The following is a 20,387-nucleotide window of genomic DNA, read 5'->3' on the forward strand; positions in this document are numbered from 1 at the left end:
AAAAACAGAAACCTGAACCCTGGGGCACAGTTTCTCTCTCTCTCTCTCTCTCTCTCTCTCTCTCTCTCTCTCTCTCTCTCCCACTCATGTATCAAAAGTGTACTTTCACCTTAATAAACTTTCCTGTTGGGATCCCTGGGTGGCACAGTGGTTTGGCACCTGCCTTTGGCCCAGGGCGCAATCCTGGAGACCCGGGATCGAATCCCACGTCGGGCTCCCTGCATGGAGCCTGCTTCTCCCTCTGCCTGTGTCTCTGCCTCTCTCTCTCTCTCTCTGTGTGTGTGACTATCATGAATAAATAAATAAAATCTTTAAAAAAAAAACTTTCCTGTTAGTGTCCCTCTGCTCATTTCCGTGTTCTATCTGTCCCTGAATTATTTCTCATGACAGACAACCTTTGGTGGTATCTTTGGGAGACAATGGGTCAAAGCCTCAGGATCGGGGGTCCACCCAGCAATACAATTAAGAAATTGCTTTAATCACAAAAGAGGGGGAAAATTGAGTTAATCAAATCAGTAATTTAAGCGATAAAGTACATGTGAGAAAAAACTGTGACAAAGATAGAAGCATGGAAAAATCTGGAGAGGAAGCACAAAAGAGGAGAGTGGGGAAGGAGGAAGCACTTCATGTTGCTTTAGTAATGACTTCTCCATTCTAGCTCCAGCCCAGGCGTCATCTTCTCTTAGCCCTTTCCCTGAAATTCTATCCACCCTGTGGAATCAGCAGAGAGCTCTCTCTTCTGAGTGTCCATGTCACTTCCTCCTTCAGTTCCCAATTCCTCAGGTTCCACAGAGGATCTTTGGGCCTCTTTCCTATGGGATTCATTCCCTGCAATTCTCATGTCCATTTTCTCAGTCAATAAGATAAAAAATTATGTGTAATCAAAGAAACTCCTACTATTCTATATGACCATTTCTTTTAATACAAATGTTGAAGTTGTAACTGGAGCACCTGGGTGGCTCAGTTAGTTAAGCATCCAACTGTTGGTTTTGTGCTCAGGTCTTGTGAGTCTTAAGCTACACCTTGCATCTGGCTCTGTGCTCTTGCCTGGAAGTCTGCTAGAAGAGTCTCTCCCTTTGCCTCTCCCCCATCTCAGGCTCATGTGCTCTCTTCTTTCAAGTAGATCTTTTAAAAAAAAAATGTTGGAGTTGTACTTCTAGTGAGATGATAATTGCTGTACTTTATTCTCAAAGAGAGAATGTTGTCATTGTCCACAGACTAGGGAAGCAGTGGACTAGAGTGCTCTTCCATCTACTTCACAGTGCTGAGTTGCTTAAGAGTGCTTCTAGGTGGTGGATGTTAAAGGTGATCCCTCCCACATGGAGCCAGGAATAGGCTAGTCAGGAATGCATAATGCATCCTTCTATGGCAGTTAAGCTACGTTTGTTTTTTTTTTTTAAAGCCAAATCTAAAATATGTTGCTAGGTTTTTTATACTCCTTTTGGTTTTTTTCTATGCTTTAATAAAGTCTTTTCACATGTTTCAGTTTTATTTCAGCTGTGTTAAAGAGGAGCAGAAAAATATTTTGCCTCCAAGTTGAGAGCCTATGTGGGAGAGTATAGCATTATCTTGAAACTAGTTAGTAATCATCCAGATAATCAGAAGGGGAGAGTACATCTCTAGAGGTAAGAGCTGGGGCTTTATGTCACTGCATCTCCCCAGTTGAAGCTCCTTCCTGCAGTACCCTGCTGGGAGTTCTAGGTTTAATTTATTAAGGAAAGCCACAGTTACATTCTGTCTTCCTGTGGAGTGAGGGAGTGGGGTAGGCAAACAGGATTCCTGGTGTCTCTGGACACAGAGAAGTTATGAGAAAGCCTCCAATGAAAGGGCAAAAATCATGCCCCCATTTGTCCTGGTGAGGAACTGCCATGTATCTCTATAAGCTGTGTGGATGCATTCCCTGCTAGTGTGCTGAAGAGAGAAGCCATCAGATAACCTTGCTAACTCCAGGGAGGTGTAAGCACTCCACCCATAGTCTCTCAGGAGCCATTTGTTAATTACATTTCCTTATTTGGGTCTCTGCTCTTTTGTCTCCCTGATATCCTTTCTCTTTTTCTGCCTCCTCCTCATTCTCTTTCTCATCTTAATCTCTTGTACATATGCACCCACTTACCTTTTCACCCTGTCCCTAGAAATACATTATTGCTCAAACTACATAGTAAGATAATAGACTGGACTTACAAGTTTTTAAGGATCTCTTTCAAGTAGGTCTCACTTCAAATCATCCCTGATTACCCAGTTTCCAAGTTTATCTCCACTTGAAGTCAACTCATTTGTTTGCTTTATTTCAGAGTTAATCAGATGACATGGGACTCAGAGTTCTAACGTCTTCAAACTTTTGGGTGTTTGCACCCCAATGCACGCACCAAAAAGAAGTGGGAGGCACCATCTCAATCCATGGGCACCCCCTGGGCTCTACTGCTGCTCTCCCTCTGGGGGCATCTGGGGTGTCTTTTCTTGCAGCTGTTCGAGTTCCTGATATTTTGGCTCTTCTAAATCTCTCTCTTTTTGAAGGTAGGAATTTACTCTTTTCTCAAGACCAGAGTACAACGAGATTTCTAAATTCCACTTTTTCTTTCTTTGCAGTTCCTTATGTATAATCATACAGAAAATGGTATCCACCAAAAATATCATTCCCATTGCCACATAGAAAAGGACGTGAAACCAAACAGGAGTTAGTGTCTGGGGGCCTGAAAAAGAAAATGACAAGAAGAAATGCTAGTTAGAACGCAGAGGGATCTGGATGAGTTATGTTTGGGAGGGAATACTGGCTGACACCTGGTATGCCTGTCCCCAGTGGAGACAATGATAATTTCAGGGGGCAGATAGGTGCTCCACCTGAGTTATATGGTGTACAGACCAGGGGCAGGCTCCTCATAAGAGCTTAACTGCCAGGGCCTACTAAGTGGACTTCCTAGTTTCAGACAAAAATGCTACGTCTATGCCATTTAATGCCTGAAATGGATTTGGGTTGAAGATAAACTTTTTTCCCAAAGAGTCTTTGTCTTGGAGCTCACAGTCTCTCTACCTCAGCCAGATATAGACACTTGGGCAGGTATGTATGTGCAATCCACAAAATCCCTACCTTACTAATCTACCATGTGAGCTCCTTAAAGTAAGAGCTGTACCCCACTGTCTTCGTATCCCCACATTTATGACAATAGATGGAAGGAACTCAATATATTGATTAGATTTTTAGGGTGGGGGGAGGAACAAGAGGAAAAAAGAAAATGAAGAAGAAAGGAAGGACAAAAGGAAGGCAATAAATGGAGTTAAGAAAGGAAACTTAATGGAGCTCATGAGAATAGTGAAGTTACGAATCAAGAGTGGAAATGCCCCTTCATGGGTTTTTCCTGGGTGGGCCATGAAATCCCCTTAAACAAACCTCAGCCCCAAAGGAGAAAAGGGAGCATCTTCTTGTGCCTGTCAGTTCCCCTCATGCTCACCAAGCACTTGAAGCTCCAACTCAGGGCTGCGCTTGACAACATTGCCATCTTCTGTGGTAGCCTCGCACCAGTATAACCCTGAATCTTCTTTCTTAGCAGTTAGTATCTGGTATTCAGAGGATGTATTCCTGCTCAGCAGGGTCTTACTGCCCATGTAGAAGGAGAAGTAAAGTTGCAAACCAGGTCTCTGTAGGAGGAGCTTTGTTTCACAGCTCAGATTGACCACATGCCCCTCCAGGATGGGTGATGACAAGGATGCTTTTAGCACTGGGGCTGGAAATAGCTCTAAAGAAAAGTTGATGGGGACAGGGTTGCCTGCTTCAGTGTCAAGGTTCTTTTTACAGAAAATATACCTGGTTCCTCCTTGGGAAACCTGCCCCTAGAGAATGCATCTGTAAGACAAATTTTCCCACTTTCAGCAGAGAGGCATTCTTGGGGTTTCCTCATAGATACTCTTATAGTTGCCAACTTCCTCATTTCCTACTGGGGAGAATACCTCCAGGGATCCCTGGGTGGCTCAGTGGTTTAGCGCCTGCCTTCGGCCCAGGGTATAATCGGGATTGAGTCCCACGCCACACTGGACTCCCTTGCATGGAGCCTGCTTCTCCCTCTGCCTGTGTCTCTGCCCGCCCCCCTCTGTATCTCTCATGAATAAAAAAATAAAATCTTTAAAAAAAAATACCTCCACACAGTCCATGCTTCCCTGAATAGTCATATTACTGATTATGTGACCATGCCTTTTGGTAATGGTCCACCAGGAGTGGACACTGACACACACTACTCGCCAGGTCAGTGACTTATTACTTGTGTTACTTCCCCCAAAGATAATCTGGGACAATCCTCTTTTTTCCCATAGGAATGAATTCTTTTTCAGACAGAAACTATAACTATATGAGTACTAAGATGAAAGAACCACAATGAGGCCCTCATGTAAGCTGGAACAGAGAAAGCTGCTTAGTTAGCACATGTTCAGAGAGAAGTAGAATCAGAGTCCATATTGCCCCTGAGAGATAGATAAAATGTAAAACCGAGTCCTAATGTCTTCATGGCTTCTGATTCTATGGAGCTTTTTATGAGACTCCATTGAGTTATTTTTTAATAACCCTCCTACATACCTCAAGTAAATCTCTATTCCTTGCAACTAAAATGATGAAATAGATCCTCACTATGCCCTGCCCTTCATGTTAGCTCCTGGGATTACTGATGGGCATTGCGATTTACTGGAAAGAGCAATAGACCGGAGGCCCAGAAGATTTCAGTTCCAGTCCTGGCCCAGCCACTGGTCACTGCATGGCCTTCAGTGAGACAGCTACTTCTCTGGAACTTAAGTCTCTTCTCTTGCAAACTGAAGTGATGATTTATAATGGTCCTTAAAACTAGAGCTCTGTGACTATTCAGATACATACCTTTTATAGTGATAGATACTCCTGCTGATTCGTAGCGATGCTTTCCCATGCCTGAGCAGTGATAGATGCCATTGTGATGTAGGCTGGTTTTCAGAATGGTAAATTCAGGATTCTGAGGAGAAAACTTCAAGACTGTGCCATTTTGGTAGAAAAGCACATTGTACACCAGCTTATTATTCCATCCATGACACCTCAAAGTCAGAGGTTCCCCTTCCGTGAAGACTCTGCCAGAGACCTGGAGTATTAGCCAATCTGGAAAATATATACCCAAAATGTATGTATACAGTAGCAGAGGCACAAGGAGGCTGAAGCTGGGCCCTGGTGGATTTCTTATCTTTTTTTCTTTCAACATTTCAACCTCAGAGCTCTGCCAAATTTGAGGCCTATTGCCCATCCCCCAATTATCTTTAGCTTTTTTGGGAAGAAAAGTAGTCTTTACAAGCAGCCATGCACACAGGCCCTTCTTACTTCCCTTGCCAGATTTCAGAAGTTGGTTGGGATAAAAACATTTTACTGTATGTGGTAGGCAATATTCTAAGATGACTCCAGTGTGTCACACCCTTGTGTAATCCCCTTGGGTGTGTGTGTAACCTGAGACTTGCTTAATGAACAGGATATGAAAAAGGTTACAGGATGTCTCTGTCACGATGAGGTTACGTTATATGACTCTGTCTTAGCTGACTGGACTGAGAGTCTCCCACCGGCCCTGAAGAAGTAAGCCACTATGTTGGGAGAGGGCCATCTGGCAGAGGCCTGCCTCTAGGAGCTGAGATTACTTCCAACTGACAGCCAGCAAAAAGGTGGGGACCTCAGGCCTATAACATAAGGAACTGAATTCTAAATTCTGGCAACGACCATGTGAGCTTGGAAGATCTGCAGGAAGGAACACAACTCAGTCAATACCCTAACTGCAGCCCCTGCAGAGCACCCAGCTAAGCTGTGCTGAGACTCCTGACCCATGGAAAGATAATAAATATACATTGTTTTAAACTGCTGTGTTTGTAGTAATTTGTTACACACCAATAAAAAAAACTAAAACACTCCAACTCCTGACTACTATGTTAATGGTATCCCACATACTTGTTTGTCCCAAGACAAGCACACAGAATAGCAAACATTTCCAGATGTATATGTGCCCCTAAATTGACAGAATATACACACATGCGCAGATCAGTGATCTAGCTGGTAAAAACAAGCTCCATGTCCAAGGGGCCCGCCCTCTTTTGATGTACACCTCTACACATAACCAAAAAAAATGCTTCCTTTTTCTTTCCCTGGAGCAGTTGATTTGGCTAAATGGGGAGGAGGTTCTTAAAGGACAAAAGACGAAAAGGGACAGTAGTGTTTTTCCCCCTCCAGAACTTACCTAAGAACAGAAGGCAGAGGTATTCCAGTGGTATATGTAGCATGACTTTTATAGTTTTGGATGCTGTCACAGTGTTTCTAAATATAATGCTCTTCTCTCCCTTATTCCCATTCCCAACCAAGAGGTGCTCAAAGATTACAGTACCCCAACACACAAACACCTTAGCTTTATACATCCACAAACATGATGGGATCAGACACTGTCAAAAATACTAGTGATGATATAACATATCTGAATGACACAATGAATAGAGTTGATTTTTGTGGATTTATATAGAAGCTATAGCTTAAAGAAAATTCACATACTTTCCAAACACACATGCAACAGTTAAAAATACCGAGTATGGACTAAGCCACAAGCAATTTTCAACAAATACTAAAGAACTGATACCATATTTAACATAAAATTAGAAATCAGTAACAAAAAGCCACCTTCCTAAATCACTTCTAAATAATTCACGAGGAAAGAAAAAGAAAGAAGAATTATATACATACTAATGAAAATTAAAAAGATTTAGTCTTAAATGATTGTTGGGAGTATTATCAAAAATTGCAGGATACAGCTTTTTAGCAGACATTATTAATTTCCTCCTCAAAAGCCATTCTTTCCATCTTCATCACCTTAAAGCAGGATTGGGATGCTCATAGATCCTCAAACCAGCTGTATTTTGGTGGTCTCAGCACATACAGATTTAACTGAAGTGACAGAGTTAGTGTACCTACAGGTGAACTCTCCTCTGCTGGTTAGCTGTGGCAAAACATTTTTAAATAAGGGCATAGAGAGCACCAACTCAAAAACCTGATGTATTTATACTGTACTACAGTAAATGTAAGCACTTTTTTTCACTGAAAAAACAGCATAGATAGTGAAAAGACAAGCCACAGTGTGAAAGATATTTGCAACACTTGAAAAAGGACTTATGTCCAAACTACAGAGATCCTACAAGTCGATAAGGAAAGACAACAATAAAGAAAAATTGACAAAAAAACCTAGACAGGTATTTTACAAAAGAGGATATCCAAATAAGTAATAAATGTAGAAAATGCTTGATGTCATGAGTCTTCAGGAAAATGCAAATTAAAGCTATGTGATGACTACCGCACATGCACCAGAATGACTAAACTGAAAGATATAAAAACCTCTGTGTGTTAAAAAGAAAAAGAAGAACGAAAGAAAGAAAAGAAAGAGAGAGAGAGAAAAAAGAAAGAGAGAATGAAAGAAAGAATAAAGAAAGAAAAAGAAAGAAAGAAAGAAAGAAAGAAAGAAAGAAAGAAAGAAAGAGAAAGAAAGAAGAAAAGAAAGAAAGCACCGAGTGTTGATGAGGATGAAAAGGAACCAGAACTCTTACATTCCACTGTAGAAGTGTAATATGGTATAACCACTTTGGAAAACTAAAGCTGAACAAATGATGTACATTTTGTGACCGAGCAATTCCACTCCTAGGCATATCAACAGATATGTATACATAAGTGCACCAAAAAACAGGTATCAAAATGTCCACAGTGGGGGCACCTGGCTGGCTCAGCTGATACAGTGTGCAACTCTTGATCTGGGGATTATGAGTTCCAGCCCCATGTTAGATGTAGAGATTCCTTAAAAAAATAACATCTTAAAAGAAAAATGTTCATAGCAGTACTACCGGTAAGAGGCCCGAAATAGTGGGGCCCCTGAGTGGCTCAGTTGGTTAAACATCCAATCCTTGATTTTGGTTCAGGTCATGATCTCACTGTCCTGAGACAGACTCTGAACTCAGCGTGGAGTCTGCTTGAGATTCTCTCTCCCTCTCTCTCTGCCACTCACACTCATCATGCTCGCTCGCTCGCTCTCTCTTGCTCGCTCTCTCAAATAAATAAATAAAGCTTTTTAAAAAAACGGAAAATATATTGTTCTCAGTAAGTCATTAATGCTGGGGCTTCTACAGTCTGTACAGAGGCAAAGAAAGTGGACTCTTCCTAGCCCTGTTTCACTTTTTTTGTCACTTGAACTATAAAACACTTCTTCTACTTCAACTATATAAAATATCTTGTAAAAACAGTTCTGTCCAAGGGACAGTCAGTTAAGCCTCTGACTTCAGCTCAGGTCATAATCCCCAAGTCCTGTGCCCCCTGGCTCCCTGCTTGGTAGGGAGACTCCTCCTAACTCTCTTTCTGCCCCTCCCCTTACTTCTCCCCCAACACATTTGAATGATTTATCCTGAATAATGAAACATTCAGTTTCCATTTCTTGACAAATGGAAATCTTTTACAAATTTAAGTGGATATGTGGGGGGGGGGGGTCCCTTCCATTCATCAACATTTAAAATGCTTAGTCTCAAAGTAATTTCATGTCCAGAATATTATCTTACAGATATATTATGAAATGTGCTCCAGTCTATAAGTATAGAGATGTCTATTGCAGGACTGTAAAAACAAAAAACTGGAAATATACTACAAGTTTACTAATAGGTAAATGATTAAATCAGTTACAGCACAGCCATATGGCAGACATTTGAAAGTTCGTGGTAGATCTCTATTGATTTAAATAGACCTCCAAGGTATTTTAAGTGATAAAAGCAAGGTGTAGAACAGTATATAGAGTATTCAACCAACCATTTAAAAAAAATTTCATTTCTTTGAGAGAGAAAGCAAGAGAGCACAAGCAGAGGGAACAGCAGAGGGGGAAGGAGAAGCAGACTCCCCGTTCTCCCGTTGAGTAGGAGGCACAATATGGGGCTCAACCCCAGGGCCCTGGGATCATTACCTGAGCTGAAGGTAGACACTTAACTGACTGAGCCCCCAGGTGCCTCATCAACCACTGTTTTTTACGGTTCATAAATATTAACAGTTTTATTTCTATAGAAGGTGACCATGGGACTAGGAGTTTGAGGTGGAAGAGAGATTTCATTGTTCATCATTGTACATTTTTCTGAATTCTAATTTACTGTGTGCAGATTTTCAACAAAATTAGTTCATTTTAAATAATAAAATCTTAGGGTCTGAGTTTTACACTAGATACCCTGCTCACAGCTGTCCCAGAGGGGTGCTAATGGGGCACAGTTTAAGGACCCTCGCGTGATATTCTAAGTATTTGGACTTAATTTCACCTAGTAGGCACACAGAGCTGAAATTTACACTCCAATAAATGAAAACACACATATCTGGCATTGATAAAGGGGAAAACATAAAGGGAGACCTTGTGATTTCCAGCTCTCCTGTTCCATGCCCTACTTACCTCTGTGGATTTCCAGCTGTATCGGGTCACTTAGGACTGAGAGACCTGTCTGGCACCTGTATTCACCATTGTCATTGACACTGGCAGCAGCGATTCTGTATCTGGGGGTCAAGGTCTGAGTGGCTGTGCCATTGAGAAACCACTGTGTAGAGCTGTCCCCAGGCAAATGGGGTCCCTCGCACCATAAGGTTACACTTTCCTCTTGGAATACACTGACCCATGGAGGCTGCAAGGTGATCACTGCCTTTACGGGGTCTGCTTGGGGATTAAAAAAAGAAAAAAGAAAGAAAGAAAACGAAAAAGAAAAAGAAGGGGAAAAAAAGACCAAGTGGAATAAAAGGAAGATCTGAGTAATTAGTAAGGTTTTGTGGAAGGCACAAGGTAAAAAATATATAGTTAGATGAGACTGAAAAATAAGCAAGTGGGAACCTGTAAAAGCTAGCTACTGAGAGCATCCACACCCCATGCACAGAGCTCCGTTCATGTTATTAAATCTACATCTAGATGTTGGAGATTTGGGGTTCCTAAGAAACAAATGACTAAAAAAAAAAATGAAGAAGAAACAAATGACTAATTTAGTTTTCATTGTTGGTAAAGCAGAAGAGTTTTAAACCCAGGCAAGTTGACTGGAGCTGCTTCTCTTATCCTCTGTGTTATACTGTCCCTGAGGGTTAAACTCAGGACTTAATTAGCATCTGCATTGGAAATAGAGGCTCAAACTCCTCACTTAGAAAGAAGCCTACAGTACTTGCTTGGTTCTCTCTAAAAAGAAAGTACTCAGCTTTCTTCTAAAGGGGACAGGTTTGAGGAATGTTGGAAGAGCTACGTCTATGGTTTTGCAATTCTGGAATTGGCAATTTGCAATTCTGGAATGTTGGCAGAGCTACATCTATAGTTTTGCAATTCTGGCCTTTTATACACATAGGCATTTAGTCCAAAGCTCAGGGCTTTTTCAGGAAATCTTAGAAACTTTAAAAACCAGGATTTTATTGAAATCATACTCCGAATATAGGAGATTTTACATAATTTATAAATCTTTCTTGTTTCTATCCTCTCCCTATACTCTCTTCTTTAGGAAAACAAAACTCACCCTTCAGAAGCAGGAATGTGGCAGAGGAAGAGAAATAAAGTTAAAGATTACTCACCCGTTTGTGCACCAGCTGGGACTGTAAGAGACCAAAGAAGAGAGACATAAGTTGGTCAGTGGGAGATGACAAGGAAAGGAGAATCAAGGAGACAAAACTAATATAGACTCTAAGGGGCCAGCTTAGGTGTCTTGAGTCTCTCTCTACCCCCTTTCTCAAAATCAGGGGCTAGTGGTACTGAACAACTTATGGATGGTTATTGATGAGGCTTTATTTTGATATGATGCTTCCAGGCTAAATGTTATCACTAAGTCTCTCTTCCCAGGCTTTTGGTATAATGAGCATAAATAAATCATGGAAGCACAGATATAGTTGTCCCCACATTCATGAGTTCTAGTCTAGGATACCAAAGGAAGACAGAGCCACTACCCTTCTAGCTATCCCTCTATACCCAACTTACCCCAAAGGAGTAGAACTGTCAAGAGCCACATGTTATCTCCAAGCTGATGGCAACAGTGAAGTCTGTAACATGCAAGACATTGAAGAGTTTCTGCTGGAGGCTCTGGAGCTGAAATTAGAAAAGAGGAAGGAAACTGCCTCTTCTGACCACTACCATCATGCTCCTTTTTGGGGAAATATGTCCTTAATTCTTGCAGCATTCTCTTCCCATTCTCAAACTACTTAGCCTGTCTTCTCCAGTTTGAAACTCTGGATTTGGGGTTATGAAACTCTCAAATTCAAGGGAAAGACTAAAGTTTTTATTAGTATTCTATTGTTTTTTTCTTTTAAGATTTTATTTATTCATGAGAGACAGAGAGAGAGAGAGAGAGAGAGAGAGAGAGAGAGGCAGAGACACAGGCAGAGGGAGAAGCAGGCTCCATGCAGGGAGCCCGACGTGGAACTCCATCCTGGGCTGAAGGCGGCGCTAAACCACTGAGCCACCGGGGCTGCCCATTGATATTCTATTCTAATTGTATTCTCTCTTTACTAATTCTGTTTTGGGGGGCTAAAATGTAGCAAATCCTCATTTCTAAAGCTGGTTCAAAGCCTGGCCATTGTCTCTACAACTTTATCATCTGAATCCAGATTATTCTGTATCAACCTCTACATGACATGTGAGGAATAACTCATTTTAAGAGCTCCCTACTACAATGAAGTCTCTATTCCTCTGAGAATACATACAGGATCAATATCCCATTTTGGTTTGTTTTTTTAAAAGCCACCTCCCTGAAAAACATTATGAATTTGGAGTGTTTATCTTGGCTATAGCTAAGGAAATTAACTGTTTAATGTAAATGCTATAGAGAAGAAAAATGACTCGTATATATGAGTAGAAATATCTCTAAGAAGGGATGTCTCTTCATGGACATGCAAGATATTTCTAATGTTTTACTGTTACTACCAGCACTGCAATGAATAGTTTTACACCTATCTTTAAGAACTCAACTTACTATCTCCATAGGATACTTTCTTAGAACCAACATCACTCAGTCCAGGAAAATATACATTTTTTTCTTTAGATACATGTTGTCAGATTGTCTGTTATCATTATCATCATCATTGCATATATTTGTAGAGTGCTTATGATATACCAGGCAAATATGCTTGATATGTCTTTTTTCATTTAACCCTCAAAATAAAGTATGAGTAGACTCTCTGGTTGTCTCTGTTTTGTAAATGAGAAAACTAGACAAAGAGGAATTTGGTAACTTGCCCAAGGTTATAAAAAGTAGAAACCAGGTTTAGAGCCAGGCACTTTGATTTCCTCCACAGTCTCTCCAAGAGAGTATAAGGGGGGCAGCCCGGGTGGCTTAGCGGTTTAGCGCCGCCTTCAGCCTGGGGCATGATCCTGGGGCCTGGATCCAGTCCCACATCAGGCTCCCTGCATGGAGCCCGCTTCTCCCTCCGCCTGTGTCTCTGCCTCTCTGTGTCTCTCATAAATAAAGTCTTAATAAAAAAAAAAAAAGAGAGAGAGAGAGAGTATAATGGTACCCACTCTACCCCTCACAATTCCTTTGTAGTACAATAGTTGCTTCTTTGAAAAATGAGTGAATGACCAGAAAAACATGGGGAAATGAGTATTGTGGAAGAGAACTGAAAGAGAACTGTGAAGGATGAAATACTTTTTTTCTAATGAGCATCTGCAGTTTCCAAATGTAAAAACAACTAGGATAACAGAGCAAACACTAATCAAGGCAGGTAGACGAATCTCCAGTATGTAATGACCAGTGAAAATTATGATACTCAGACGAGCCACTAGAAGTTACATCTATCTTTGACATTTATATTTCCATAGACTGATGATAGTTTACAAGACCATCATAGGCTTCATACAATACGCTTTTCTCAAAGGGACATGCAAAGTCTTATTCACCTATTTTAATTAAAAATTTTCTCTTATTTACTACAGAAAATAATTTGTGAACAATTATTTGATATAGTTTTTAAGGTAATATCATGTAAATTTTATACAGAATTGACCAAGAATTTATCTTATTTTTACACTCTGCCAGTAAAAAGCAGTCAGTAATACTTTATTTTCTACTCAATTCCTTCTTTAACAACCATATATTTTAGGAACTATTCAAACCTATCCAGAAAGTTTTAAGTAAATAATTGCATATAATGTCTACACCACAATTTTGCTTAATATGTTTTGTATGTATGTTGTATATCTTTTGAATAGCTGTAATATACTACCTTGATATATTTGCTAATGCTGGAAGTGTTTTTCAAGAGATTTGATAAACTTTACCTGATGTTTTTCTCCAACGGCTGTTCATTATAAAAAGTTCCTGATTGGTTCAATTTCAAGTTTCCATTAGAAATTCAATGATTTTTTCATCCTTAGTTATTCCTACTACTTGATCTATTAAATCTTTCTCTGCTTCATGTATCCTCAAAGTTCATCAACTTAGAAAATCAATCTTTATCCATGATTTTATATTTGTATCATCTAGCCTTTATGGTTAATTTCTAGTGGTATTTTTTAAAAGATTTTATTTATTTATTCATGAGACACAGAGAGAGAGATTGGCAGAGACACAAGGCAGAGGGAGAAGCAGGCTCCATGCAGAGAGCCTGATGCGGAACTCAATTCCGGGATCCGGCAGAAGGCAGACGCTCAACCGCTGAGCCACCCAGGCGTCCCAATTTCTAGTGGTATTATAGTTTGTCTTTTATAGGTTGTCTCAGTCTGGGATTACTTTATCCATTTCCTCTTTCTCTAAACCCACTTTTTTTTTTTTTTGTCATCATGAATATATCCATTAAGCCTTTTGTCTAATTTTCCTGTGTGCTCTTGAGATGCTTTCCCAAGCTTTTCAGTGATCAAATCAGTGGCTTTACCAAAAGCTCATTGTTGTGGAATTCTAATGTATAGAATGTTCTCTATAGAAGCACTATTTTATCGCTATTTCCTTAAAACTATTTCAACTTACAGCAAATCTAATATGCTATCTGCATACTATCAATCCTTTTAACATTCCTTTTTTTTTTTTTTAATTTTATTTATTCATGAGAGACAGAGAGAGGCAGAGACACAGGCAGAGAAAGAAGCAGGCTTCATGCAGGGAGCCTGACATGGGACTCGATCCCAGGTCTCCATGATCAGGCCCTGGGCTGAAGGCGGCGCTAAACCGCTGAGCCAGCCGGGCTGCCCTCCTTTTAACATTCCATGCAAAAGTAATGAGCCCCTTTATGACAATATAATCCAGAATTTCTAAGAACTCTACTATTGGCGACATAGTTCTGACCCTCAATATTCTGAGGAATTAATGATGAAAATAGTAGTAATATTTTCTTTGTAATAACCTATGAGGAGGGCAGACCGGAGTAGTGGTAAGGAACTTCACTACAAGTGAAATTGGCAATTTGAAGAGCATTTTATAATGCAATATTACTTCAGCTAGAAGCTTCTACTCTAATGACTTAGCTAATGCTCCTGCCTATAGTTCCTCCAGCACAGAGTCCAGATAATAAGTAACGTTCACTTTGCAATCAAGGTTCGTGGGATTCAGACCAGTTTTTTTGAACTTTGAAAAGCTCTCAGCTCACAGAACTACTAGGAGTGGGTAAGTGTGAATTGAAGCACTCTGCAAGATTTTGTGATATGAGAGTTATTTGAATGAAAATCTTGTATATTTAGAGCTCAGAAGAAGCATATACAGTGGTCTTAATCCTTGAAAATTTCTGTACGATAACTTGTTTCTTAGGGTTTTATCCTATTTGGGTGAGATTGACCTTAATCACAGTCTAAACTTGTTTCTTGCCACCACAACTTAGTTTCTCTTCCTCTAATAGCTTCTAGGCTGATTCTTAGCAGAAAGTAAAAATAACACTTACTGGAAAGACAGAGTAATAAAATAGATTCATCCATTTAAACAAGGCTGAACAGTCCAGCATTTTACTTGGATGAAAATATCTTGCTATTATCTATCTCAATTTTGTGCATGAGAAAAAAAGCTAAAAAAGGTCAAGCAACTTGCTTATGGTCAGAAAGTTAATAAATGGTTCAGTGAGACACAAACTAGCTCCAAGTCTGGTTTTGTGCAGTAGTGATATAATCATAAAATTCAGTAGAAACAGAATTATTCTTCACTGACCCCAAGTATGCTTACCTCTATACTGTAACTCAGAAATCTTTTGAGGTAATTAGCAGCTTTATTACGTGGAAAGAAGTCAAAGCCAGATGCCCTTGGGGGAAAATTAATCCTTTGCAGTAAAAGTGTGGTGACAATCTACAGATAAAGCATTTACATCTCATGACACCTCAGCACTCCGTAGGGGTAGTAAATGTATAACCTTTTCAAACCTTAAAAAGGCTTGAAAACCTATAACCCTGATCACCATCTTTCCAAATCGTTCCAACTTTTCAAAGGGTGACCACAGGCCTCTTCTAGTCAAAAGGGACAAAAGGAAACATTTCTTTTTACAACTATAATCTGAGCTGGTTAGTGTAAATAATGGTTTGGTCTCCAGCACTGGTTGCTGCAGATTGTGGGTCGGAATTCTATTTTTATATATGATCTGGCCATTGTCCCATTTGTATATTCAGTCTCTCATCTAGAATCCACTACAATCAAACCTTTATTCTCATCACTCTCCTGAAACTTCTCTTGTCAAGGCTGCCAAAAACTTTGCTAAACTCAATACAGTTCTTATTTACCCTCATTTAATCTAATCTATCAATGTTTTACAGTTAATCCTTTCATCTTCCTGGAAACATTTTCTTCCCTTAGTGAGGGAAAAAATAAATTCTGAAATGAAATAAAAATAGCTAAAAGTAAGAACTCAACGAAAGAGTTTAACAGAAGTCACAGCTGAAGAGAAAACAGTAAAGTAAAATATGGGAAAAAGAAAAAAATCAAAATATAGGACAAGGAGAAAAAAATGTAATATTAAAACACACAAACAAAAAATAGTAAATGGAGTGAGAAGGTGTATCTTATATTTTGGTTAGAGTCTTGGAAGTAGAAGAGAGAGAGAAAACAAGGCAAAGGCGATATTTGAAGAAGAAATGTTTGAGAGTTTTCCAGGCAATGTGAAAGACCCAAATCAACAGATTCCAGAAGGCCAACCAGTCTTATACAAGGTAAATAAAGGGGTATCAGTACTAGAGAGATCAGAGTAAAACTGCAGAAAATAAAAGACAGACAAAAAAAAATATTCAGAGAAAAAAGAGATTACATTCAAATCAGCAGCAGACCACTGACCGACTTTTGAAAAGCAAAAATTGAATGCAGATATTTTCAATGTTCTGAGAGTAACTGCCTCCTAGACTTACATACTTAATAAAAGTCTTCAATAATTAAAGTAAAATAAAGGCACTTTCAGAGAAAAAAAGCTGAAACAGTTCTTCCCAAACAGACTAACACAAAAGAAACTTCTAAATGATGTTTCTCAGGCAGAAGAAAAATGATTCCATATGGAAAGACAGACAAAGAAAAAAATAAAAATAAAGATAGCCATAAATACATCTAACATTGATCATATAAAAATGTATAAATGGTCTTTTGGGGCCTAATACTCAGAATGAGTATAATATGTGATACTGACTATATAATAGAATAATAATAAACTGATAACTGCATATGTATAGATGACATTAGATATTAAATGATAACTGCAGGGGCAGCCCCGGTGGCTCAGCAGTTTAAGCGCTGCCTTTAGTCCAGGGCTTGATCCTGCGAACCCAGGATTGAGTCCCACATCGGGCTCTCAGCATGGAGCCTGCTTCTCCCTGTGCCTGTGTCTCTGCCTCTCTGTGTCTCTCATGAATAAATAAATGAAATCTTAAAATAAATAAATAAAAGTAAATGATAACTGCATATATATATATAGATGACATTAGATGGAATAAAAGTATTCCAAGGTCTCTATACTGTCCAGGATGAGGGCAAGTGTAATAATTAATTACTATGCTTGATAAATCAAAGGTTAAAATTAACTAAAAAAAGAAAATAAAGACTAATCTTTAATCACTGACAGAAAAGAAGCAAAGTGAAATTCAATGAAAAACATAGAAGGAAAAATGGATGTAAAGTATATAAAACAATAAAAAAGCTATAATAGTTCAAAAGATAACAATCCAAAAAGAGAGAAAGAAGTAAAAAACAGGGCCTTGCTCCTGAAGCCGCTATCTCTGCCGGAGGCCGGAGGCCGCAGTGAGACTGCGCCAGAAGCAAGTTTCGCAACCAGTATGACAATGACATCACTGTTTGGAGCCCTCAGGGCAGGATTCATCAAATTGAATATGCAATGGAAGCTGTCAAACAAGGTTCAGCCTCAGTTGGTCTGAAATCAAAAACCCACGCAGTGTTGGTTGCATTGAAGAGAGCACAGTCAGAGCTTGCAGCTCATCAGAAGAAAATTCATGTTGATAACCATTTGGTATCTCAATTGCGGGACTTACTGCTGATGCTAGACTGTTATGTAATTTTATGCGCCAGGAGTGTTTGGATTCCAGATTTGTATTTGACAGACCTCTTCCTGTGTCTCGTCTTGTATCTCTAATTGGAAGCTAGACCCAGATACCAACACAACGGTATGGCCGGAGACCATATGGTGTTGGACTGCTTATTGCTGGTTATGATGATATGGGCCCTCACATTTTCCAAACCTGTCCATCTGCCAACTATTTTGATTGTAGAGCCATGTCCATTGGAGCCCGTTCTCAATCAGCTCGTACTTACTTGGAGAGACATATGTCTGGGTTTATGGAGTGCAATTTGAATGAACTGGTTAAACATGGTCTGCGTGCCTTACGAGAGACACTTCCTGCAGAACAGGACCTAACTACAAAGAATGTTTCCATTGGAATTGTTGGTAAAGACTTGGAGTTTACGATTTATGATGATGATGATGTATCTCTGTTCCTGGAAGGTCTTGAAGAAAGACCACAGAGAAAGGCACAGCCTGCTCAACCTGCTGATGAACCTGCAGAAAAGGCTGATGAACCAATGGAGCATTAAGTCACAAACCAGTCTATATGTGTATTATCAAATATGTAAGAATGCAGGAGCCCTTACTGATGATAGTAATCTATACTTTGAACCAAAAGATGCAGCGTGGTCTTCTGGTATGTTTTAGGAATCGGCCCAGATGTGTTTTTCCCAAGTAACTTGTCTGAACTATATAATGGTGTGCATTTTTCTTTGAGAAGGTCTATATAATCATTTTCTAGAAAGTATAGTTATCTGTACTAATGTTTTTATATGAAGAACATAGTGTCTTTGTGGTTTTAAAGACAACTGTGAAATAAAAATGTTTCACCTGAAAAAAAAAAAGTAAAAAAAAAGAGATCAAGGAAGACAAATAGAAAAGAATAGGGATCCCTGGGTGGCGTGGCGGTTTAGCGCCTGCCTTTGGCCCAGGGCACGATCCTGGAGACCCTGGATCGAATCCCACATCGGGCTCCCGGTGCATGGAGCCTGCTTCTCTCTCTGCCTCTCTCTCTGTGTGACTATCATAAATAAATAAAAATTAAAGAAAGATAGTAGATTTAAAATTAATTATATCAACAATTATATTAAAGGTAAGTAGGCTCAATTATTCAGTAAAAAATAAATATTGCTAGACTGAATTTAAAAATCAATTATATGCTGTATCCAAGAGACCTACCAAAACCATGAAGTGATAAAATGGTTGAAAACAAAAAGAGAGAAAAGGAGCATTATTGAAAACATTAACCAAGGGAGGCCTGGGTGGCTCAGCGGTTGAGCAGCTATCTTTGGCTCAGGGCATGATCCTGGGCTCGGGATTGAGTCCCCATAGGGCTCCCCGCATGGAGTCTGTGTCTCTGCCTCTCTCTGTGTGTCTATCATGAATAAATAAATAAAATCTTAAAAAAAAGAAAACATTAACCAAAAGATAGCTACATTAATAGACTTTAAGACATGACTTCAGTATATGTCTCTACTGGAATATAACCATCCATTTTTATTTTTTATTTTTTTTAAGATTTTATTCATGAGAGAGAGAGACAGAGACAGAGACAGAGACATAGGCAGAGGGAGAAGCAGGCTTCATGCAGGAAGCCTGATGTGGGACTTGATCCCAGAGTCCTGCGATTATGCCTTGAGCCAAAGGCAGACGCTCAACCACTGAGCCACCCAAGCGTCCCAACCATCCATTTTTAACTGTCCTCTATGCTAGTTGGTTATCATGGGTAATGATATGTAAATTAATCTTCAAGAGCCATTTTGTTAGACAAAGAGCTTTGATATTTTCTTCTTCACCTTCAACTGTAAAGGTATAATAGACTAATCTTTAAAGATACCTTATTTTTAAATGTGTGTATGATTACTGTCATATCATAGTTTAGGATGATTTCCCAGCCACAGCCTGCAACTGAAGTCAGAACTTCTTCCCTAGATGAATCCTAGGTTATTAATTGGCAGGTATCAAGGGAGACTGCAAAAAAAGAATCCAGGATGACTCTGCCCATGGCATGGGGATGGATAGATGGTAGTGCCAAATCCCTTGCCTTCCTTGCCCAGTTTTCTGCTGCATTTTTGTCTCTGTCTCCCATGGTGTATTGAATGCTCATTGATGTGGCTCCTCTCATGACAATTGCTTCCCTTATAACAGGACCAACAGCAAGAAGTATTTGGTCCAGAATAATTTTCCACCACTCCACAGAACTTCCAACATTGTCTCCCAATTCCCACCCTCTTAATTTTGTCTCTTTAGAACACCAAAACTACTAATGGCCCTTTCTCTGTCCTACTTGTTTGAGTATCCCCTAAATTACTGTGTTTCCTATGTATGTAACAAAAAAGCAGCCTTCTAGAGTTGGCATTTTGGACAGAGTAGAGATAAGGTGGATATGCTTCTGCTTTGGCAGTTATCACATTACCCACATTATCACTTGATGTAGTATCATTTGTGAAGAGTGGCCACATGATGTCAGGAAGTTAAACTGTTAATTAAGTGGTTGGCAATTAAAGTTGATTGGCTTTTGATTGGCTTTAGAACTTCCTAGCACTTCTCCCATACTTCAGTTTCTCTCTCATTCTGAATAGGTTTTATTTGCATTTGCTGTGCCCATCTAGGTCAGAAAGTCTGAATACTTCTCTATTTGTAAAGTATTTGTGGCTGTCTGATAGGCCTTTTCTGATAGAAAAGGTAAATAATTAGCATTCAAAAGGAACAACTGACTTCTCCTTTACTAGGTTCCTAAAGTTAACTTAATATATGACCTTGACCATTCATTTTATAGTGACCTGTACAGTGACCTAGAGAGAAATTCTCTATTGGCCACATTTCTCAACTTTCTGGTCCAATGTAATACACAGGAGATTCAAGAAAAGTTAATGAAATGGCAACCTAAAGAAGAGGATGAGAGATTCTTTGTTCCTCAAGTCTACTTCTA

The 20,387-nt window shown here is 39.5% G+C and overlaps 1 protein-coding gene and 1 pseudogene across 2 annotated transcripts in view; one reads left to right on the top strand and one right to left on the bottom strand.

The window, feature by feature from the left end:
- Positions 1-31: 31 nt before the first annotated feature.
- The window catches only part of FCGR1A (Fc fragment of IgG receptor Ia), a 30,123-nt gene continuing 9,767 nt past the window's right edge, over positions 32-20,387 (bottom strand). The window contains exons 2-7 of one of the 2 annotated variants that reach the window (XM_041755487.1): positions 10,974-11,081; positions 10,574-10,594; positions 9,429-9,683; positions 4,853-5,104; positions 3,447-3,731; positions 32-2,690 (exon numbers count right to left, since the gene is read on the bottom strand). In XM_041755487.1, the coding sequence (XP_041611421.1) occupies positions 2,416-2,690; positions 3,447-3,731; positions 4,853-5,104; positions 9,429-9,683; positions 10,574-10,594; positions 10,974-11,004 (1,119 nt within the window). In that variant the 5' untranslated portion in view covers positions 11,005-11,081 and the 3' untranslated portion in view covers positions 32-2,415. The remainder of the gene's footprint in view (positions 2,691-3,446; positions 3,732-4,852; positions 5,105-9,428; positions 9,684-10,573; positions 10,595-10,973; positions 11,082-20,387) is intronic. The other variant, XM_041755488.1, reaches the window with a different exon arrangement.
- On the top strand, positions 17,046-18,040 carry LOC121491821 (annotated as a pseudogene).

Source organism: Vulpes lagopus, chromosome 5, assembly GCF_018345385.1.
Source record: "Vulpes lagopus strain Blue_001 chromosome 5, ASM1834538v1, whole genome shotgun sequence".
In the NCBI taxonomy this organism is placed as follows: Eukaryota; Metazoa; Chordata; class Mammalia; order Carnivora; family Canidae; genus Vulpes; species Vulpes lagopus.